A 23,845-nucleotide genomic window follows, 5' to 3' on the forward strand; every position below is an offset into this window, starting at 1 on the left:
CATGAAAAAAGTATGAATAAAGTATGTGATATCATAATAATACTGAAAATACTTTTAAAACATAAAGTGCGGAACATCACGAATATGTAGCCGAAAAAGGCTAACCACCACTGAGTATCTGACATGGTATGCTAAACTAGTCTATGAAACCTCTAACATGAATCTGAATACTAAATTGTTCACCTGGACAAGAGCATACCTCTACTGCATGACATAACATGAAAGTAAAATAAGGATAACATCCCGAATGAAATGAGGCTCACCAATAGCTGATACGTGTGAAGTCCTAACAAACAGATTAGTCGTCCTGTAAATCAATGCCTGCATCGTGAAATGCAGGCCTCGGGCAAAAAGGATGTCAGTACATTTGAATTGTACTAGTATGTCAAGCAACTGAATAAATAAACATGACACGTGAAATAATAGGAACTGAGATTAAACTATAAGTTGAACATGGGCATGAGTAATTTCTGACATGAATATATATATGTAACATGAGTAAAATATTTTAAGTGAGAGAGCATTAGTATAATCGACATGTAACCACCATGTGAGCACATAGCGTCAGATCTTTGCCCAATCAGCTAAGTCATCTCGCACCTTGTCGGGGTATAAGACGTGAACATGACATGAATGGATCTATAAAATATCCCATAATTAGAAACATGAAGGTGTCGTCTTAACTGGGCTGAGCGACCTTTATCCTAACGCTGGCATGCGTAGTTTCAGGCTATCTGAGCCTTCTCGATAATCTGTGCAACTCCCAAAAACATGAGCATGAATATAGGTGGCATCTAAATCCATGGTTTGTAAAACATAACTTGTGAGCACTGCTTGTAACATAACTTGCAAAGATGGTTCGTAAACATGGTTTGTCAACATAATCTAATATGTATATAGATACATAACATAACTTGTATGAAACATGAAAACATACGTGACTCATAGAGTAGAGTAATATTGGTCCATGACTTGCAATTGAGAACCCATGGGATTCAAAGTATGGGTATTCATGGATTACGAATAGGTTCATGACAATCGTAATGATGTGCCATGAATAAAATTAATGAAGCCGTAAATTAAGCACGGTGTATAGATACGCGTATTCCTAGGGTTATCATGAACTAGTGTAAAACCCTTGATTCTAAAGCAAAACGTGATTTTATAGATTGAACGTGGTGTGGATAAGAACAATGATGTTCTCACGCGTGGATAGAAGCCTTGCATACCTGTAAACGCTCCAACCCAACGAATTATCTTTCTTCTCTGACGAAGAACACCCAAACCCTAACTTTGAACCGTTGGAGAAGGATTACTTGCTAGTCCTATGTTTTTGTTTAAGAATCATGTATTTAGTGCTAGGATTGATTAGGAATCGTAGAGATATTCTCACCTTGATGTGGGAGGTTGAGAGGAGAGAAAAATCGTTCTTCAAGGATTTTCTACGAGTTGGAATATTTTATAAATGAAATTTTGAGTTAAGTGTTGAATTTATAGGACGGGACTTCTGGACTTCCTAGCTCGCTGAGCGAGCTACAAAGCGAGGTGTGACCTCTCTATGGGCTTCGCTTAGCGAGGTCCTACCTCGCTTTGAGCTTAGCTGAGCAAGCTTACCGGTCCAAAATGTACTTAGAATTTTTTAATGATTTTTTCACTTTTGGACCTCTTACCTCGCTGAGCGAGGTTTATGGCATGACCCTGTCTCGCTTTGAGCTTAGCTCAGTGAGATCCTAGTCCATTTCATATTTAGGAAAATTTTACGTTTTTCGACTTTGCAAGCAACGTTCAGTGAAATGGGCATAACTTTTTGTACAAAGATTTGTTTGAGCTGCACCTTATAAGGATGGAAAGGTATTTCAAAGGGCTACAACTTTCATGTTTTAAGTTTTCTCCAATTCCCAACAGATGTTCACGAAACTAGGCTTGAATGCAGATCTATCATAACTTAGTCGATTCTATCAAATCTTATGCACTTCACTATTCGCCTTGATTTCAAAACCACTATTTCCATCCAAGTTCATCCCGATGGGATAAAGCTGTTAACCGGTTCGAACCGGAACCGGACCGGTAACCGGTTAAGGAACCGGCCGGTTCCGGTTAACCGGTTTTAAACTCCAAACCGGAACCGGCCCGGTTTGGAGTAGTTAAAATCTTTTTTTTGTTTTGTTTTTGTATTATATATATATATATATATATATATATATATATATATATATATATATATATATATATATATATATTAGTATTTATTAGTATATTGTAGGTATATTTACATATGTTATACAACTTTATAATTAAAGTTTAAATATTTACTGACTAACAGCCTAACAGCAAGTCAGCAATACAGAATAGTGTTTTTCGTATACATATATATATATAACTTACATATATATACTAAATATATGTATAACTTAATATATATACTATATATACATATATACTATATATACTATATAAGTATATATACTTAATATATATACTATATATATTTATATATAATATATACTATATATACTTATATATGTGTATAACTTAATATATATACTATATATACTATATATACTTATATATATGTACTATATACTATATATACTTACTTATATACTATATATACTATTTTTTCTATATATACTATATATACTTATATATGTTTAAGTATACTATATAACTTAATATACTTATAAGTATATTCTTAGTATATTTTAGGTATATTCCTAACTTAATAAAAGTAAAAATATGAACACAAGTAAATAGAAGAAAGCTCAATGAGCTATATATTTTATTCATTCTTGGATAACATTTATTTGCAAGTTGTATTTTTTTTTAACTTGCAAATAATACATGAGTTGTACAAAAATAGTAGAATAATAAAATCACCAATTTTGAACCATTTCGTTAATTTCCCCCACATCATATTCGGTCATGGAAATATCTTCAAAGTCTTCCATTTGGTCCGGTCCACTAGCTATCAAATCTTCGATTTCTTCCTCTTCGCCTTCCTCCACTTATGAGTTTTGGTTGCGTCGCTCCGATCTAATCCAATCTCGAATGCACACTAGTACTTGCAAGCTAAAGCCGGATAATGAATGTCTATGGTCTCCAATTTGCTGTCTTCCTTGGCTAAATGCGCTCTCCGAAGCCACGGTTGATACTTGAACCGTAAGGATATCTCGAGCCATTCTTGAAAGTACCGGATAGCTTGCCTTGTACTTCTTCCACCATGCTAAGACGTCCACCTCAGCCAGTTGGCTGATATCCACATTTGGCTGCATCAAATAAAAGTTAAATTCATCAAAGTTTGCAGTAGAAAAAGAAGTTGCCTGTGAATGTAAAACTTTTAAACCCGACAAGCCCTTTTTGCTACTCTGAGAAGTAGTAGGGCGTGGAGCAACGGGTGTAGCACGTTCTTCCAAACTAGAATAATGAGTAAAAACTCTTCTAAACTCATCATCAATAGCGAGATCGGCTTCAGCTAAAGATGGTTGAACTCCCTCTTCAATTTCTAAAAATGTATAAATTTGACTAACCAAATTTTTAGTATAAGACACTTTTAAACAAGGATTTAAAAGGGAACCCAATATAAATAAAGTTGGGATGGGAAAAAAATACTTCTTAAATTTGATTATCATTTCAAAAATAGCCACTTGATAATCGGGTTTATATTTATACTCTTGTAAAACTCTAGCTATTTCCGCTAAGTAGGCTAAAATTCCGGTTACCGTGGGATAGAATTGTCTAGAAAAAGCAAGAGTTGCATTATAAAAAATTTCTAAGAGTTCAATACATTCTTTAACATCTTCCCAATGCCTAAAAGTTAACCAATCCTCACTATCAATATTATATTTGTTGTGAACTTGTTGTATGGGAATCCTATACTCATATGCTTGTTGTAGCATAATGTAAGTGTAGTTCCACCTAGTCTCAATTTCTACTTGAATTTTCCTAGGTCTAAGGTTATTTTCCACACAAGCATTCTTAAAATCTCTAATTCTTCCCCTATTAGCATTACAAAAAAGAAACGCAACGGCATTTCTAACTTTTTGAACAGAATCATCAAAATGCTCAAGACCATCTTTAACAATTAAATTTAAAATGTGACAACTACATCTTACATGAAAAATATTTGTTAGAGGAGGGTTTATTTCTCTTTTTAAGAGACCAATTGCCTTTGTATTATTAGAAGTATTATCTAAAGCAATACAAAGTGTTTTTCTATAAATGTTAAAAAATCTCATTATAGTAGACATTGAATCGGCTAAAAATTTTCCATCGTGACGACCTTTTCCTTCGTCGTATAAAAAAGCTATAAGTCTTTTTTGCATAACCCAGTTGTCATCAACCCAATGACATGTAATAGCAAAAAAATCTAAATGGTTAATACTAAGACCCAAATCAGCGATAAGACAAACATTACAATTTAAAGAATTAAATACATGGCGCAAATAAAATCTATATTTTTTAAACAAATCTATAACATCGGCTCTACAAGTACTTCTAGGAATACCCTCAAATAACGGGTTATAACAACGTTGAATGTAAGTAACAAACCCTAAACCCGAGGGAAAGGAAGATGGTAAACAATCATAAGCTATCATTTTAGCTATTTCTACGCGTTCTTTTTTCTTGTCATACTTAAAATTTCTACCGGTTCTTGGGTCTATCGTCATTTGAATCCCCCCCCCCCCCCCCCCACACACACATTTGAACCTGTTTGCTCTCCCCAAATATCCATATGTTTGGTTCTCATATGAGCATTTAGTGTACCCGTTCCACCATCCTTACCAGTTCCTTGCTTAAAACTAAATACTTGTCCACATATATTACATGTAGCTGATTGGTTTTCCCTATTCTTAGTCATAAATTTCCAAACTTTAGCTGTTGGCTTACGAGTTCTAGGCGGTTTGTCTTGTGTATGTGATTGTGCAGGACATGTATCTCCAATGGGATTTTCGGGGGGTTGTGTTTCATCATCATCATCTAAGTCTTCATTAAAAGTGTCGGTCAAATGTTGTCGCATTGCCTCATGACCTAAAAGTGGATTATTTCCACCAACATCAATACCTAAATTAGGTGTTTCTTCCACAAATGTTTCCTCATTAAGCGCACCCCTAACAGTACGACTACTACTACCGACACCACGTCTTAATCTCTTTGACATTATTAAATAAAATTAATTTAAATCACAATCAAATAAATCAAAAGAAAATAAATTACAACAAATTAAATTGCGAAAAATAAATTGCTAGAATTAAATTGCGAAAATTAAAGATAGAGTTGGAACGAAGGTACCAAATTGCCGGATTAATTTCCAACAAAGTGAAGGCGGCTAGAATTGCAAATCCACCAAAGCTACTTAGGATTGTTGCAAAATCACCAACTCCACCAACAATATTATAATTGCAAAATTAATAATTGAAAGTTGAAACTATAATAAGACTTTGTGGCTAATTATTGCAAAGTAACTATAATTGAGAGATTAAGATTTGAGAGAAAGATGAAGAAGAGTGAATTGATGTGAATTAAAATGAAAATGAAGAAGGGTTTATATAGGGGTGGGGATGGGTTAAAGTGTTAAAAAAAAAAAATGGGGGCCAAAAATTAAGAAAATGACCGTTTGGCAACGACCATTTTACAAATGGACCGTTGCCAACGGTCCATTAACAACGGCCCAACGACTCTTTTTTTTTTTCACCGGTTAAACCGGTTCCGATTTCCAAAATATTGGAACCGAACCGGTAAACTAATACAGGTTAACCGGAACCGGTTATACCTGTTCCGGTTTAACCGGTCCGGTTACCGGTTATAACGAACCGGTTGCCACCTTTACGATGGGACTTCATATGGCTAAAATGTCACATTAATTCCCATTTAACATATTCACACCTAGCCTGAATTTACGGAGTGTTACAATAATGGCGATTGTCAGTAGTGACCAACAACGGCTGTTGATCGTGGTAGTTGGTGGTATCAACTAATAATTACGGGGATGATAATGATTATTGATGATGACTATTGTTGGCGTGTGATATTTAGCGGTGACTGTCGACAGTGATTGATGATTATAACGGTGGTTGATGGTGATGATCGTAGATGGTGGATAATGGCGATGAAGACTGGCCGTGGTTATTGGTGAGGGTGATGGTTATGGTTGATGATAGTGGTTGTGAGCAGTGGGTCGTGGTAGTTGATAATGATGGATGGCGGCAACGGTCAGCGTAAAAGTGGATGGAGTAGTGGTGAACCGTCATATTTACAGAATTTCTTGAATATACATCTTAATTATATTAATACTTTTTAATATATCTTAATTATTTAGCTCTATACAAATACATTAGGTAGTTATAAAATTAAAATAGAATAAATAAATGCATTTTATAATTATAATCTAAATGATTAAGATTCAAACCTAAAAGAAACAAACAAACTTAATTTTAGATCTGAATGATTAGGATTAAGACATTCATCAAGTGCAAACAAATGAGGTTTAAGACTTGTTTTAGATCTCAAAAGTTAAAAATCTTCATTTTTTTCTTAAACTTCATGCTCATTCAAAAATGTCACTGGAACGAATAGAGTGCAAGATTTATGAATTTATCACAATTGCAAGCTATGGAGAAACTCAAAAAAACTTTATCCCATAAGATAATGAAGGATTATAAAGGGAGTTGAGAGCTCAAAATGTTTTGATTACCACCAAAACGAGCAAATTTTGTTGATCAAACAAGATTTATGAACAATTTAATAAAATGCATAGAGTGAAAATGTATTAAAGTCATGACACAACTAACATAAATAATGAACAAAACAAGAATTTCCAATTCCATAAGATTCGTGAACATTTTAATGTTAAGATTGAAAAGTTATGCTTTGCTCGACATAACTTGTGAACAAAGCAAGATTTAGCAATCCAACAAGATTTATGAACAATTTAATAGGGTAGGTAGAATGAAAATTATATACAAATTATACCCCATGCGACATAACTTGTAGAAATATAATTTTCATTCTTCTAGCACTGAAGTTATTTTTTGTATTAATTTCTTAAGAAAATTTAAATTACAACCTCAAATGGTCCCATTTGTGCAAATTTCCCCTCTTGATAAGATCAGAAGACTAATCTACTGGGCTATGAACAGGAAAATCTTAAACTTGGGCCCTATTTTAAACCCCAAAAAGATCAGTAACGAGCCTTAAAACTATAGGCCCATGATACTTCGTTCTTCCAAAACCCTAGGGTAATTCACCAGTTTTGTAGTGTACAACATATACAAGAAAACTCCCTCCATTAACGCCGTCGACGCACTTGCCTCTTCCAATTTTCATTCCCCCACCATGGTTGCCGCAAAGAAAACCGTAAGTATCTCTCTGTTTATCTGTATCTATCCGTACATATTGTGTAATTTAAGAATGGTTAGTGTTTAAATGTGATAATAATTGCAGAAGAAGACTCATGAGAGCATTAACAACAGGCTGGCTCTCGTAATGAAGAGCGGCAAATACACTTTGGGTTACAAAACTGTTCTCAAGACCCTTAGGAGCTCCAAAGGTACTCTCACTCAATTAACTCTCTCTATATCTATTGCTCTTATTGTTATACCTTTTAATGCGCATCGCCAATTATTGTGCTGGGATTTAAAAAAAAATGGATAATCTTTAGCTGTAAATTGTGCCATCCTTGAAGCTATTTTTTTTGTGTGCAAGTAGATTAGTAATAAATACATTTTGGTCGATGATCAAATTACATTGGTGAAAAAAGAATGGCTGATTAGAAATGCGAGGACACATCTTGTAGCATTTTTTTTTTTCAATTTGATAGAGATACTACTAGTTATATGTTTAAGGAGAAGTCCAACACTGTTCTGCCAGGATAGATACAAGATTAACAGAATCATTTCTCCGATTCTGTCGATGCATGCTTATTGTTTCTTTGATTTTCGGGAACTTGAAAGAGTAAGTAAGAACAACAACGTACCCAGTATAGTCCCACACGTGGGTATGGGGGAGGGTAGAGTGTACGCAGACCTCACCCCCTACCTTGGGAGGAGAAAGAGGAAGTAAGATTAAGAAATATAGGGAATCCAAGATAACTAGGTTGACGAAAGATTTTGATTCAGAAGAAGGCCAATGCATATGATTTTAGTGATTTGTTTCGGAGAAAATTTGCATTGAATTTATAGGTAGAGGATCGTAGCTTACTAGTCATGACTTTCAACTGTTAGAGATGGAGTTATCTTACTTGTGGTGTAACCTGGGTTGTATATTTATTGCAGGCAAACTAATCATCATTGCCAACAACTGCCCTCCCCTCAGGAAGTCTGAGATTGAGTACTATGCTATGTTGGCAAAGGTTGGAGTCCACCACTACAATGGAAGTGCGTTTTCTTGTCCACGTGCCCTTTGATATCTAAATGCTATTATATGCCTATAATGTCTCCTTGCTGTGTGTGGGTGCTATGAAGTAATGTACTTCCTGTTTGTATGTTTCCATGATAATTAGAATGTCATTTAAGTTGCCAGTTTCTAAAATATTTAGAATGTCATTCCATTTAAAAAAATGTCAACTCTATCTTACGTTTCAACTCATATCTCCATCAGTGGTTGGCCCCCCAAAGGTCTATAACATTACAATTTGGATTGATTGAGTGGTATTGTTTCTGAGAATGAGCAGTAAGAAGATACACTGCAACAAAAAATAAACATTGCTAGATGAGATGGGTATATGTGAGTTTGTTGGGTAATAATATTGACTAACAAATGCATTCTAAAACAAATTGACTAACAAATCTAATGGTCCGATCCATAAATCAAAATAGATAGTGGAGTGTGGATCTTCTTTAAGCATGTGAATATCTGTGTTTTCTTTGGTCACTTCTCTCGTCTCACATGTATTGTGTATTAACCTTGTTGCTTGATATACTATCAGTCCCAAGAAGAGAAAGTGAGTTTGTATCTAGGTTTCACGTAGGGCTGAGGTCTGACACTCAGTATAAAATCGTGTTTATTTGTGAAACATTCTTAGCAAATTGCTCTTTGCAAGTCCTTGGATACTTTAGCTACCCCAGCTCTTGTCTTGTGGTCGCTCTATATCTGCTATCAAGTTCTTCAGATTGGTATATTGTTTATTGTTTATTGTGAATTTGTGGTTCTTGTACTAAATATCTCCCTCTTATTCCAGACAACGTAGATTTGGGGACTGCATGTGGTAAGTACTACAGAGTCTGTTGCCTCAGCATCATTGATCCAGGTATGCTTATGCATTCACTTGCTCTATTATTGGTTGGTTGAATGTGGATTTTAGTTTTGATGTTTGACGTAGCTTCTGTTTCTCCAACTCAGGTGATTCGGATATCATAAAGAGTATGCCTGGTGACCAGTGAGATAGCAGCTGATGTTCCAGATTGTTCTGCTAATGGATACAGCTCAATTTTACTGCGGTGTTTCAATTTGCAAATTTTTCTTATTTAGAGAAATATCTAGTGTAGATGAGTTTTGCTACTCATTTGGTGATGTGCAAGATAGTTTTGATGGTATTTGGAATCTGAATGACATCAAATTTTTTGGCTGGAGTTTTAAATCTACTCCAATTAACTATGCTTTGGTGCTTTAGTTCTGCATGCTTTACTGTCAAATTTCTGAGCCTAGTACTGCAATTCTTCTTCCAACCAAGTTAGTTCCCTAGCAAATTCCTCTGAGCCTAAGTACTGCAGCTCTTCTATTCTTTTACATTGTGTTATTACGATGAGTTTAAGTTGTATGCTCCGTTAGTATAAGGAATTTTTACACCATCATGTTACTTTTATTTAGCGGCTGTGGGTTCCTTGTCATCAAAACAGAAAAAAACCAAACGGCCCAATCCAGGGATCTTTTATGGGAGTGTTGGGAGTTTAGACTTTAGATGATGAAATATTGTTCAAATGTAAAGACACCACTTATATGACACATTTTAAAGGGGAAAGCATCATTTAGAAGGGAGAAGGCAATAGTAACACTATCAATTATTTTTAGCAGTTGCCACGGTATTATCAAATATTACCAATTTCTGTGTGTAAAAGATTGCCCTATGCCATTTGATTCGTTTGATGAAGGATTTTTGGAAATAATCATGCATGTGTGCATGTCGTTCAAGTTCTTAGAAAAGTTTACGGTTTCGGGTATCGGGTCTTTCCATATTTTTTGTGACTAGGAGACCTTTCTATTACTCCAGAGAGAATTGAGGACATCTTGCATTTGAACTGAAGGTGGAAACATTAATTCGTGCTAGAACTTCCAATTAATTTCAATTCATGCAGGCTTTTTTTGTTTGCTATTCGGTATTTGAAACCCACTAATGTTGGATAAGCTCACTAAAAGAGTTAACTAGCAAACTAATTTTAATTCGTGCTAGATAAGTTATTAAGAGGATAAGTATAAAGGCGACTTGAAAGGTCTTACTGGGAAAGAATTTCAATCAACCCATTTCAAATCAAAATCATATACTATTCTTTTATAGGCGCATGTCCATTCCCTAATCTCCATAGGGGAAATGACTAAATATAATCCTTTACAATTTAAATAGGAGGAAAAAGACTATAATTTTTAAATTTATAAAAATATAACCTCTTATAAAAAATATAAATAAAAGTACACGGCTATAAAATCAATTGATCTACTTTATACTGTCACTGTATTTTATTTTATGTGTTACTGTTCGAGTTTCGAGAGTCAAACTCTCTAATTTAGTTGTGGGTTTGGTCGTCAACCGCCCACTTTTCTACAATAGCAGAAATACAAAAATAATAAAAAAATTAAGGTGGGGTCCACGTGAAAAATTAGGAGACAATTGCAAAAAAAAAATGTGGGGTCCACGTGAAGAAGTGGGAGACAATTGAAAAAAATAAAAATTAAGGTGGGGTCCACGTGAAGATATAGGAGACAATTGCAAAAAAATAAAATAAGAAATAAGATATTTAAATAATGATAATAAGTTTAGAAAATGGTAAAGGTATGCTTAGAGAAAATTTAAAGAAGAGAAGTTCATGAAAAAAGAAATAACAATTTAAATTGAACACAAAAACCGCTAAAGAAGTCATAAAACCAAAAGATTTAAAACTTATGCCTTTGGGTATAAATTTAGACACATCCGTCTCACACAAATAATGAGGAATAACATCAAGAAGACGAAATATAAACGGTCAACAAACATATACACATATTTTCTTAAAATGATAAAGTTGGTCTATACTTAAAAATTTAAGACTACAACAGATGCTAACACATTAAAGCGCTTTTCAATGTTGTTGAGTACAAAGAGATGATGACATGAAACTCGGTAGGAGAAGGTGTATTTCAAATCTTTCAATTGGAGAACCAAACCAGAAAAGTCATATATGGGAGAAGCGAACTAAGTAAAATAATTTATTGATATTTTCAATTAATTGAATTATAATACTTTCTATAATAAAAATTCCATAATTATATTACTAAAATGTACTCTCTTTATCCTAATTTATGTGACATAGTTTGATAGACACGAAGTTTAAAAAAGAAAGGAATGATCTTTAAAACTTGTGGTCTAAAATAAGTCATAGATATTTGTGTGGATTTAAATCATTTCATTAAAGGTAAAAGGGGAAGTTTCAAGTTAAAATGATTTCTAAACATAAAGATATATCATTTTTTTAAGACAGACTAAAAAAAAAAGAAGTGTGGTACTATTTTTGTGTTGGGCCTGTGCTAGCACGGGCTTTCATCATCTAGTACTAGGTAAGAAATACTACAAGTGCCTTTCCTTTCGAGCTGAGGGTCAGAAAGAGGTAAGGTCGGCCTACATCTTACCTTCCTAGACCTTACTTGTGAAGCTACACGGGGTATGTTGTTATTTTAAAAAATACTACAAAGTCTCAATTTGATAATTTAAAAAACATATAAAAAAAATTATGGTTAAAGAAAAAATGGTTTAACTCTGGAACGTGCAGGCTAAATTGGGACCGAGTGAATATGTACTACTAAAAAATAAAGAAAAAGAAAACGAACTGCGAAGTTATTATTTTGAAGTAAATTCGTTTTCTTCATACCCATCTCTTCCTTTTCATCACTTTGATAACTTCCTACAGACACAATGTCTCTCAATTTGCTTGAAACTTCAAAAATAATGGCCAGAAGAACCCTTTATATGCAAAGTATGATATTCAATTGCTCATCTATGGAGTATGAAATTACCATTGATTTCAATTTTTGCGGGTTTTTTCACAATTCAAAACCGGAAGGAGGATTTAATTTGCTGAGTTTTGGCAAATTAGGTAATACAGCTCTGCACATATTAGATTTTTTGGTTGTATTGCAGTAACCGTTATAGTTATCAGATTACAGTGATCCTCATATCTATATTGTGTTAAAATCTGATGCAATGCTTAAAATCAATTTAACATTATCAACAAGTTTTAGAATTACTGTAAAGTCATATTCCAGGTGTCAAAATAATCACTTTGCCCAAAATTTACAGCATTTCTTCTGAATTTTTATTGATTTTATATATATATATATATATATATATATATATATATATATATATATATATCTGTGTGTGTGTGTGTGTGTTTGGATGGTCGTTTCCCATGGTTTCATAATGTGCAATATCATATTGTACTGTATTAATGAATACATGTTTGGATAGACTGTATTTGTTGTGGTTTAATAACATTTTATTGTTTGGTTTGACTGTATGGTACTGCAGTGGCGGAGCCACATCCATTGAAGGGTGTTCATATATGAACACCCTTCGTCGGAAAAAATTATCGAATGCCTATGATAAATATAGAATTTTGTGGATATATACTAGTAATGAACAACCTTGACATAGAAACGAAGGATAGCCTAGCGGCTAAGGGTGTGCAAACTATCGCTCACACATCCCCTGTCCTAAAATATGAACACTCTTCGTCGGAATTTTGGCTCCGCCCCTGTGGTACTGTATAATAATATGTACAACAACAACAACAACAACAACCCAGTGAAATCCCACCTGTATAATAATATGTAAGTTTACTAAAATACGCTTTAACCCTTAATTACAAACTGGTTTATATATATTAATAAAACTATGGTAAAAGATAAAATAGGAACTTTAAAAACTAAGTAGGTGGTCGATAGGGGTTGTCTTGGGTCGGTGGTCGGGGTGGTGGAGGGGTGAGTGGTGTGGGGTGGGTGGTTGTGGGGTGGGGGTTGTTGGGGGTGGGGTGGGTGGGTGGGTGGGGTGGGGGTATAATGGGAAATAGAAATACGTAACCATGCAAAAACCACCAAATCCGTGTTTACAAAAATTGAACTTTTTCTTGGTTATATACAAAATTGCAATGGGTTTACAACACCATACAACATAATTTTAAGAACAATGAAAACAAACATGGTTTCATAGAAAACAATACGATAATGAACCACGTGAAACAACCATCCAAACAGGGGGTAAGTGATATAGCTCGGCACACTTTAGATATTTTGTTGTATTCCAGTAACCGTTATAGTTTTCAGATTACAATAATCCTAATACCTATAGTCTTAAAATCTGATGCAATGCCTTAGTAAAAATCTCAATGAAGTAACATTATTAGGAAGTTTTAGAATTACTGTAAGGTTAAATTCCAGGTGTGAAAATAATCTCTTTCCCCAAAATTTACAGCATTTCTTCTGAATTTTTATTGATTTTATATATGTGTGTGTCTGTTTGTGTCTCCCTTTTGGTTGAATACTTGTATACAAATAAAAGTGTGTTATTGCTGGTTTTTTCACAATTCAATTCAACAAAAACCGGCAGAAGGCTTTAATTCGGTGAGTTTTGGCAGATAGGTAGTACAGCTCAGCACCTTTTAGATTTTTGTTTCTATTACACTAACCGTTACAAGTTTCAGATTACAGTAATCTTGATATATCTATATTTGTCTTATATCCTGACGGAGTAACTTAGGTGTGAAAATATTCTCTTCGCCCAAAATTTACAGCTTTTCTTCTGAATTTTTATTGATCATATATGTGTATGAGTGTTTGTGTGTCTCCCTTTTAGTCGATTACTTGTATACATAAGTGATACGGATTATCAGTGTTGATTCACTCAGAAGCTTGCTTGATTGTGCTTTGTGAAAATCTGTTTCTGCCAGTTGTTGCCAACATTTTTTCGGTACTCTTCTTTAACATGCTTTGTGTTTATGAAACTTGATGTATAGAGATATGACTGGTTCTTTGAAGGGAAAAGTAAGATCTTTTATAGCTTTCTTTTTTTGACTTGTTCTCATGGTTCTGTAAATCTTCCTGTTTCGGAAAAAGCTTTTCTTGAGTCGAGGGTCTATCGGAGACAACCTCTCTACCCCGCAAAGGTAGGGGTAAGGTCTACGTACACCCTATCCTCCCCAGACCCCACTTGTGGGATTACACTGGGTATGTTGTTGTTTTCTAAATCTTCCATTCAAATGAACAATAATTTGCTATTTCATGATGTATAAAGGTAATAGAAGACACAAGAGAATGTGCAGACCATCACAGAATGATTGATTTATATATTGGTTTTGGGGTAGATTTGAAGAGATGCAAAGTGATACTCTCCTACTTGAATATCATTAGATTTATCTTGTTTCTACTTTCTCAGGAGAGAAAAATTGTGTCAACATTTACCGGGGATCTTCTTTAACATGCTTTCCATTGTTGAAAGTTAATGTGTAGAGATATGACTGTTTCCCATAAAAGGAAAAATAAGATTTTGTATAGCTTTCTTTTTGATTTATTGTCATGGATATAATTTGTCATTGCACGTTTCTTAGTTTCAAGTGGTTAGATTATGTTACAAGAGAATCTGGATTTTCCTTTTCCATTTAAAGGGACAATCGTTTGCTATTTCAAGATGTATAAAAGTAACAAGAAGATATAGGAGAATGTATTGACAATATTATAATGATTGATTTACCTCATGGATTTTGGGGTCAGGGGCGGAGCCAGGTAGGACCCCCTTTGACGGAAAACTACACTGTATATAAAAGGTTAAAATTATTATTTTTTATGTATATATAGTAGATGTTGAATCCCCTTGACTTCTTCGTGTGTTTATTTCGTCTTTCCGGTTGCCATGATGGAATGGTATCTCTAATTAATCACGAATTAGTTTGGGCCTTGTCATCAAAGTAGCGACAAAGCGAGTATTACGACTACGGGGGGAGAAACAAAGCTTCATCGACAACCTCACCGTTTCCTCGCTCTTTCCTAGCGACTAGTTTCTCAAGTAGGTGGCTTGGTAAGCAAGCTATCTTCAGCACCGGTAAAATCCCTCTCAGTAATAGGACCGGAATGGTGGGGAAGGAGGCCCTACCTACTTCAATGGAAAGTGGAGAATCGCCGTTTCACCACCACTCCTCTATAACTAGCTTTCGCTCAACATGATCACGAACGAAGACAGAGAATTACGCAGATAGGTGGACGAAACGAACCAACCCACTTGTCCTGATTGGAAGGAGAAAGAGAATGGTAGCTTCTTGTGCCCAGGGAACATTGTCGGAGAACAATGTCGGGGACAGGGTGAGAACCTTCCGTTGGTTACGCCCTTTAAGTGTCTGTTCTTCTATATTTATGGATGGAGATAGATCTATATAGATATCTATATCTTTCTATCAATAAATAGATCTATTAAAAAATAGATATTGATCTAGTATCAAGATCTATGAACGAGAGAGATCCCTATATATTCATTTGATAAAAATAGATAGGGCGAAGCCAGCTGAAGGAAGGTCGCGTTAGCAAACAACGGACTTGCAGTTTGTAATACCAAATTTTAGCCATTCCGGTCATCACTATTTTACAATCTTTAGCAATTATTTTCCCCAAATATGATTATACGTCTAGCTTCGTAATTACTATTTTCATAGTGGCAAATATCAGAATCGTGTCCTCTTGATTTTTCTATTCTTGAGAGAAAGTTTTTTTTTCTTTTTCCATAAGCTCTTTAATGCTTCTTCTATATTTGGTTCTGAACAACGCACCATTAACCCGGTTTTGTATTAAACAAGTTCACAATCTTCAAAAACTTACTGTGTCTATATCTTTGATCAACTTTTATTAATATATAGAGATAATTTAAGCTCTTACTTTAGATATGTTCCTTGTTAAGTAGGAAACCTAAAATTTAGAATGGAATAGTATAAAACTCATATTAGCTTAAAAAAATGGACTGTGGTTTACATCAACTCCAAAAGCTAGCTCATAAGGTCAGTGTTGCCAAGACCATAAGAAGACAAACAACTCTTCCCTCAACCAATTTGGGACACTTAACACCTCCCCGCACATCCATGCCTACCAATTGTAGCGTGAACAACATAAAACGGGGGCACGATATTGGAACACATAATAACAGGAGTGGCTTGACTCTAATACCATGTAAATGGAACTTGGGCCTAATTCAACCTCAAAAACTAGCTCATTAAAAGCCTTTTGGTACAAATTGTACTTTTTAAAAATCCAAATTTATATTTATCTTGGTGGACCGAAGATTCTAAGGTCCTGGGTGCAGCTTGAGACGAGATCTAAAGAGGAGAAAAAATGAGTTTGTTTGTGCTATAGGCAGTGGCGAAGACAGAATTTTCATCAAGGGAGTTCATTATCTGTTATATATACGTAAAAAAGATGTTTTGACCTTATATATGCAGTACAATTTTTCGGTGAACGGAGTCTGGATGATCCCCTTCCGCTCCTCTAGCATCGCCATTGGTTGTATGCGAAGACAGTGCTTATCTATTTTGGGAAGGTGAGGTTGAGTAGTCGGAATGAAAGTAAAAAAAAGAAAAAACTACAAAGGCAAATAGAAAAAAGAATTGCTTTTTGGGAAGAGGTGCCTATAATGGGGGAAAAGGGTTAAAAGGAAAGCTCATAAAAGAAAATAGAAGGCGAAACAAAGCATAAGCTGTAAACTGCAAAAGCTATGAAGAAGTCTTGATCCTACGACGCAATGGTCGGAACACATTTAAACGGCACAACCATTTATCTTCTCTGTTGGTGGGTGCTCACTCCTTTCTTTTTAGCAGTATCCCAATAGCCTATGGATATTATAACATCCCAGTCGAGAGTAATGGGTGCTCAAGCACCCACTAAACACAATATGGGTCTGCCCCTAGTTTTGCTTCGAAATTCAAATTAAGGTTATATTTGTAGTGAAGGAATAAAAGAGCAGTCCGGTACACTAAGCTCCTGCTATGTGCGGGGTCCAGGAAAGGGCCGTACCACAAGAGTCTATTGTACACAACCTCGGACCACAAGAGTCTATTGTACACAACCTTACCCTGCATTTCTGCAAGAGGCTGCTTCCACGGCTTGAACCCGTGACCTCCTGGTCACATGCCAATAACTTCACCAGTTAAGGAAAGTGAAGGAATCACGATGCATATGCGTGATCATTCCATCCCTTCCTACTCACCCATAAAAATTGGAGAAGTAAATATTGGCACATTATATTATATTGAGGAAAAATAAAGATTTTAACCATGCAATAGATGAAAAACATTCACATTATCGAGGATTTGGATAGTTATAGATATAATGTGGTCGTTGTTATAGACAGTTACATTTATGACTAAAATTTGTAAAATAGAAAAGAAAACATACCTTTCTCATTTATATAAGCATTTTTTTTCTTTTGGAAGAATTGTTAATAGACAAAATTAGAATCATATCTGACGGGAGTGAAGTATAGAGGGTGTGTAAGTAAGTTCACATATAAATTGAGAAAATGTTGTTGGTGATTGTTTTGATCGACAGTACGATAATGAAAGGCAGTTAGAGGAGACTATTAAAACCTAAAATAATATGGATGGAGGTTGTCTCAAAATACCTTCCATTTCTCTAAAACAACGCGGATATAGGTAATAACATAACAAGAACATAATAGAAGCTAAGGATCCATACCGATGATACCAACTAGTTACAACAACAACAACAACATACCCAGTGTAATCCCACAATGTGGGGTCTGGGAAGGGTAGAGTGTACGCAGACCTTACCCCCACCTTGAAAGGTAGAGAGGCTGTTTTCGAAAGACCCTCGGCTCAAACTAGTTAGTGTTAAAGATATGGACCTTGGGCCTAACTCAACCCCAAAAGCTAGCTCAAGAGGTGAGGGTGCCCAAGCCATATTAAAGAGACCACCCATCCCTTGAATGACTGATGTGGGATTCTTTCACAGTTAGGATTAAAGTTTAATTGTTGTTCTGCTTTCATTAGGTTCGAGCATCTGTCACGAGTCTTTTTATGCTTAGAGCTTGTATGTCGGTATAAGGACAAGTGTGGCATTTTGAGAATCTTTAGTTTTAGAAAACTCTTAATTTGCTTTAAATGTGAAATGATTTAGTACTCGAAGGAAATGGACTTGAATAGAGCAGAATGGATACGGAGGATTCATATAGATCCCCAACTTATTTATGATTGAGGCATAGTTGATCGACCGAAAAGAATTCTCGACAGATATTGAAATGCATAGGCATGTAATACTACAACACTTTCACTTTCAACTGTAGAGATCATTCAGCTAATAACAATTGAGTGCTTTGCCCTAATCGACACTATCACAACTGAAACTCACTTTACTCATATGTCGGCCCCTTTTGAGGCTATGAGAAGAGTAGATTTTTTTTTTTTTTTTGGTTATTGCGACTGAGTTGCTATAAGGATTCAAAGATTATAACACTATCAAATAATATATATTAGCAACATATGGTTGTTGAGTTTAGTGTTTTTTCTTAATTATTAAAGGAAAATCTCATTAGAACTTCCACTTTCCGCATAATCCAAGGGTATAATTGTTTACTGAAAGCTTACAATAGAAATCACTTATAATTCTTTTTTTTCTGACAAAAGAATTCTTGACAACCGTTGGAATGCATAGACATATAATGCTATGATTTCGTCAATTGTCTGGATCATTACTAAAATTTATAATCAAGCGTTTGCCTTTATTGACGGTGTCGACAGCGATACTTGCTTTCCTACATATCAGCCTCCTTCTAAGATGGGAGGTGATCCTTTTTTTTTTTGACTTAGTAACTATGAAGTAAAATTAGGGGAAGAAAAGAAGTAAATTAGGAACACTGTAAACAATATAGTTACCAGCTTATGGTTATCAGGAGATTGTCTTAAGGTTTCTCTCGTTTGAACATTGAGAATTTATAGCTTTGTCTTAATACTACCCTCTGCAAGTTGAAGTCGGGTTAGGATTGAAGTTGAAACATCAATCCCTCTTTGATATCTGCCACTAAGATTTTCAATTTTCTCAACTTCACAATGGTGCCCTCTCATACTTTTTCTTGGAACTTTTATTTCTTTTAGGACGAGTAAAAGACTAGTGTATAACCTAATAACCCTTTTGGCTTTTCTTGACAACTTAGACTGATCCAATTGCCCGGACACTCATATTTCAGTTAGACTAACTTGTTATGTTACATGGATTCGAGCTTTTAGACTAACTTGTTATGCTACATGGATTCGAGCTTATAATAGTGTTAAAACTCAGGTGTGAAACTTACACAGAGATGTTCACTTCTAGTAAGTTTTTAGTGTATTTTGGAATTTCCTTACAAGATATCCATATCTTCGAAATAACTATTTGACACGAGTATGTCAAGGTGAATTACGAGCTTGGGTAATCCTCTACTCTGGGTTTCTGAATTTATCCTTTTAGCATTTTTTGATTGTTGGGTCAAGGCTATATTTGAAATTAAGCAATATACTTGGCATTTATCATAAAATCATAATACTCCTGTCATAATTGCATTTTTTGTGATTGAAATTGCTCAACGATTTCTTAATTCCTAGTTGGTGCATCATGTATAGAAATAGTGATGGATACGTTATATTTGTACCTTGAATTACTTGAAGAATCTTTCCACCCCCCACCATCACATAATGAGTTGTTAGTTGTTGAACGCCGGGCTTTGGTTGTAACTGTAATAGTTAGATTCTATTGAGCATTGTCACGTAGGTTAAGCTGTATTTAGTGTGAATGTAAACCTAAAAACATATGAGGGTCGCTTTCTTTTGATAACATATGTTGGATTGGCAAGCTTTCTTTCCCTTTATGTGGTTCAAGGCCATAGATCTTACAAGAAGAGAAATATATACTTCGGTGATATAAGTTTTTCTTATCTTGACACAAATAGTTTTCTTCTTTGTACTCCTCTTTCTTATTATAAAACCTTCCATCTGATAGAAAAGGTAAAGAACATAGATGCTTTCTTAATATGCTTCATATCTCTGGGGACTTTGGTGGTTAGTATACCACACGAAAAGTACCTTCGCGTTTGCCCCATATATGCTACTGGTGAAGTTATTTTGTCAACTTGCTCATTGTTTGGCTCTGTGAGAAATAGCTTTCCATACTAATGTTAACTGTCATTCCGCTATCTCCTTAATTAAACATCTTTCGTGGCCTTACTTGATTGGAAACCATTCTAATAAATATGAAGTACCTGTAGAGTAGATTACATTATTGACTATTATCAGATACCTTTCACCATAGAAATTTTATTAGAAACATCATTCTTTCTTATTGTGCCCATGGGTCTCATCAATTTATCTTTTGTATTTCGGAGAACTCTGATTGTGTGGTCCTTCTGTTTTGGGCATGCTACCTATCAGTTCCTTTTGCCAGTCGCTCATTTCTTCTCTTAGAATCTATAACTGATTTAAAAGGATACATGTCTTTCTGCCGTTCTTTCTATTTACGAAGTGTCGGGTTACAGAAAATCTTTTTTAGATGCCAGATATTTATGGTGGTTTTTGTCATTTATTGAAAATCCTCTTCTAGAACCTTCCCTTTTCATGTTTGAGCCTTTCCTTGTAGATCTAAAAGAAAATGAGCACCAATCAGACATACAACGGCTCCTTCTGGACTAAGGAAGAGGATACAATCTTTGAGAACACCCTGGCAATCTACTTTACGGATGATAATCTATTGATGAAGATGGCCGAAGCACTACCTGGGAAATCGCTTGATGATATCAAACATCACTATGATATATTAGTTGAAGATGTGGATGCCATTGAGTCTGGAAGGGTTCCGTTACCTAAATATCCGGAAATGCAAAGCCATTCCGACCAGAAAAGTAGATTTTCAAAAGCAGATGTAGAACGGCGAAGAGGGGTTGCTTGGACAGAAGAGGAACACAGGTGGGTTTCCTGTACATTTCTTGAGTTAATCATCTGAATTGATGTTAATAATCATGTTTTGTAATTGATTGTACGACTTCCACTTTTTACTAGAAAGGATTTTCAAAATTTCCTATTTCTCAATGACCATGTTGGCGTGCTGCTAATCATCTAAATTGATATTGTTATATTTCTATAATTATGTCTTGCTCATTAGTTAGAACAATGTGCTATTCTGTAACCTTAGTGAAACCCACTTATGGAAAAAGAAAAAAAAAAGTAAAATATTATTTCATCAGGACTCAGGAGTACAACAACAAAACAACAACAACATACTTAAGTGGGGTCTGGGGAGGGTAGGATGTACGCAGACCTTACCTCTACCTTTGTGGGGTAGAGAGGTTGTTTCCGATAGACCCTCGGCTCATCTGGAGTGAAATATTATTTCATCTGGAGTGATATTCTGTAAAGACAATGCAAGGAAGGAAAGGGCCTATTTGCTTGTTTTTGAGCTTTTTGTCCTTTTACTTGTAGAGCAGAGTACAGCTCCATATATGTCATAGGTGTATTTGGTGTTCATAACCACATGGGTGCTATATTACAGATAGACAAGCTAATCACATCATAAGGGTTTCAGTTCTGGCTTATGCTGGAAATACTTTGAGGAACTTGTTACATATATTTCATCCAACTAGACTGAATCCATGAATAAAAAAAATAAAAAAATTGGTAGTCTATTCAATCTGCTAACACTTTCTTAGCACCTCCTGAATTTTCAATATCACGTGAAGAGTCACTTTTATGCTGGCAATACATAATCCACAGAATAGACTAGGGCAAAAACTTGTGTCGGAACATTGTAGTATGGCTTGTTTTATTTTTCTTCTCTCTTTTTAAATCTCTTTGTTGGTTGGGCTTAAATCAAAAAGTAATTGGACCCTAGTTTTCCTCAACGCAGTAACAAAGCCGCCTTCCTCCCTCCCCCAAAAGGCTTCTCCCCGCATCTAAAAGCTCCATTAACCAAGAATATGTTTGAAGATAAGTATTTTTATGGATATGTGTTGTTATTCTTCTTCTTGTTTTCTTGATGTTTCTCACTTTTTTGTTTAAGAAAATTACATTTGAGATATCACTTTAAGGATAGCTTATGTCAATTTGAGAAGCTAAATAGCACATATAGTTGAAGTGGTTATAAAAAATAGCACATATAGTTGAAGTGAGTGCATATAGGAACAAGGCGAAAAAGAGTCTGCTATGGATAATTCAGCAAATATTGGAGTCACATATCCAAAGGATGACATTTGTTAACCCCCGATTTTAGGTATCCAAAGAATGACATTTGTTATCCCCTGATTTTGGGTCCATTCCTATTTCTCGAAACAATAAATGAATGGTGATTTTATTTTGGGGATAGCGAGATGGTGGTGTTAGTTTTGATTAGTGTTATCTGTGATGTTATACAGTACAGGCAGATGGCAATAAATATGCCTATGGAATCATTCCTATTTGGCTCTGGGTTTTATAAGATGTATTGCGTGGTTAGCTGATTGAGAGAACGTAAAACTTTTAAGTAAATGCTGTCTTGCGTTCTTGTTTCCTGATTTACTTCAAAGCTGATGATAACTTCTCTCTCTCTTTCCTGCTGCAGGTCGTTTCTCCGGGGCTTAGAGAAATACGGGAGAGGTGACTGGAGAAGTATATCCAGGTACTGTGTGATATCTAGAACACCAACTCAAGTGGCTAGCCATGCCCAAAAGTATTTCAGTCGCCTCAAAGCCGTCAACGAAGATAACAGAAGAAAAAAAAGAACAAGCATTCACGACATAACTAGTGTGGATCCTGAAACCGCTGGAACTTCCCAAGTGCCAAATACCGAGCACATGCTTGGACCTGCTGACGGAGGATCACAAGCAGCGGTGGCAAGCACTGACAATGAGAACTTGTTGCCTCAAGAAAGCACCAATGCTGAGCAGATGATGGCAGTTGCTGGAGGAGAGTCCTCAGGTCCTGGTACTGCAATTGTCAATGGAATGAATAATCTTTACCCTGATGTGAATGATGAGTTCGTATTAGGCATTGATGACCTAATCCTGGAACCTGAGGGCATTAAGGAAGCCGGGTTTCTCGTTGACTCTGGAAGATCCCAATTACCCGGCAAACAACCGTGTAATGCTGCTGGTAGTGGAACTTCCAGTCATCCTATCACTAGAATTGGGAGTGACCTTGAAGCTCTAATCACTGAACATATGGTGGGAGACAATGATATCAGTTCCATTTTTGACGCTGGGAAAGCACCAACTTCTGATGCTACGCTGTCAGAAGGTAAAACAAATTGGTAATCAAGATTTGTCGTGTAGATGAGTTTTGCTACTCTTTTGGTGATGTGCAAGAAAGTTTTGATGGTATTTGGAATCTTAATGACAGCTTTTCTTCCTGGAGTTTTAAATCTACTCTAATTGATTATGATTTGATGTTGAATTTCTGCATGCTTTACTGTCAATTTTTTTGAGCCTAGTACTGCAATTCTTCTTCGTTCTAACCTAGTTAGTTCCCTATTAGTACCCCTAAAGACGGAGCAAATTTCTCTGAGCCTAATTATATGCCCCGTTGTGTAAGGAAATTTTACACCATTAGGTCACTTTTACTTGTTGCAGCAGGTACCTTGTTTAAGAGCCTGTTTGGATGGGCTTATTTTAAGCAGC

General features: G+C 35.3%; 2 protein-coding genes across 3 annotated transcripts; both read left to right on the forward strand.

Annotated features, from left to right (window-relative positions):
* The first annotated feature begins 7,193 nt into the window (after window positions 1-7,193).
* On the forward strand, window positions 7,194-9,591 carry LOC132603575 (large ribosomal subunit protein eL30). Its single transcript, XM_060316705.1, has 5 exons — window positions 7,194-7,353; window positions 7,441-7,546; window positions 8,271-8,372; window positions 9,176-9,244; window positions 9,337-9,591. Exons 1-5 carry the CDS (start codon window positions 7,333-7,335, stop codon window positions 9,375-9,377), a joined length of 339 nt encoding a protein of 112 aa, XP_060172688.1. The 5' UTR covers window positions 7,194-7,332; the 3' UTR covers window positions 9,378-9,591.
* Window positions 9,592-11,975: 2,384 nt separating this feature from the next.
* On the forward strand, window positions 11,976-23,621 carry LOC132603582 (transcription factor SRM1-like). 2 transcript variants are annotated; one of them, XM_060316711.1, is made up of 3 exons: window positions 11,976-12,278; window positions 20,839-21,164; window positions 22,792-23,621. In XM_060316711.1, the coding sequence occupies exons 2-3, from the start codon at window positions 20,851-20,853 to the stop codon at window positions 23,480-23,482; spliced, it is 1,005 nt and encodes a 334-aa protein (XP_060172694.1). In that variant the 5' UTR covers window positions 11,976-12,278; window positions 20,839-20,850; the 3' UTR covers window positions 23,483-23,621. The 2 variants fall into 2 exon arrangements, with proteins under 2 accessions (XP_060172694.1, XP_060172702.1); XM_060316719.1 differs by lacking the exon at window positions 11,976-12,278 and adding an exon at window positions 13,322-14,149.
* Window positions 23,622-23,845: the final 224 nt, after the last annotated feature.

Source organism: Lycium barbarum, chromosome 1 (genome assembly GCF_019175385.1).
Source record: "Lycium barbarum isolate Lr01 chromosome 1, ASM1917538v2, whole genome shotgun sequence".
Lineage (NCBI taxonomy): Eukaryota > Viridiplantae > Streptophyta > Magnoliopsida > Solanales > Solanaceae > Lycium > Lycium barbarum.

Excerpts from the sequence above, each read along its gene's own strand:
- LOC132603575 (XM_060316705.1), top strand. The coding sequence starts at position 7,333 with ATGGTTGCCGCAAAGAAAACC. Across the intron at positions 7,354-7,440 it reads TGGTTGCCGCAAAGAAAACC|AAGAAGACTCATGAGAGCAT; the intron begins GTAAGTATCTCT and ends TAATAATTGCAG. Across the intron at positions 8,373-9,175 it reads AGTCCACCACTACAATGGAA|ACAACGTAGATTTGGGGACT; the intron begins GTGCGTTTTCTT and ends CTCTTATTCCAG.
- LOC132603582 (XM_060316711.1), top strand. The coding sequence starts at position 20,851 with ATGAGCACCAATCAGACATACAACGGCTCCTTCTGGACTAAGGAAGAG. Across the intron at positions 21,165-22,791 it reads TGGACAGAAGAGGAACACAG|GTCGTTTCTCCGGGGCTTAG; the intron begins GTGGGTTTCCTG and ends TTCCTGCTGCAG.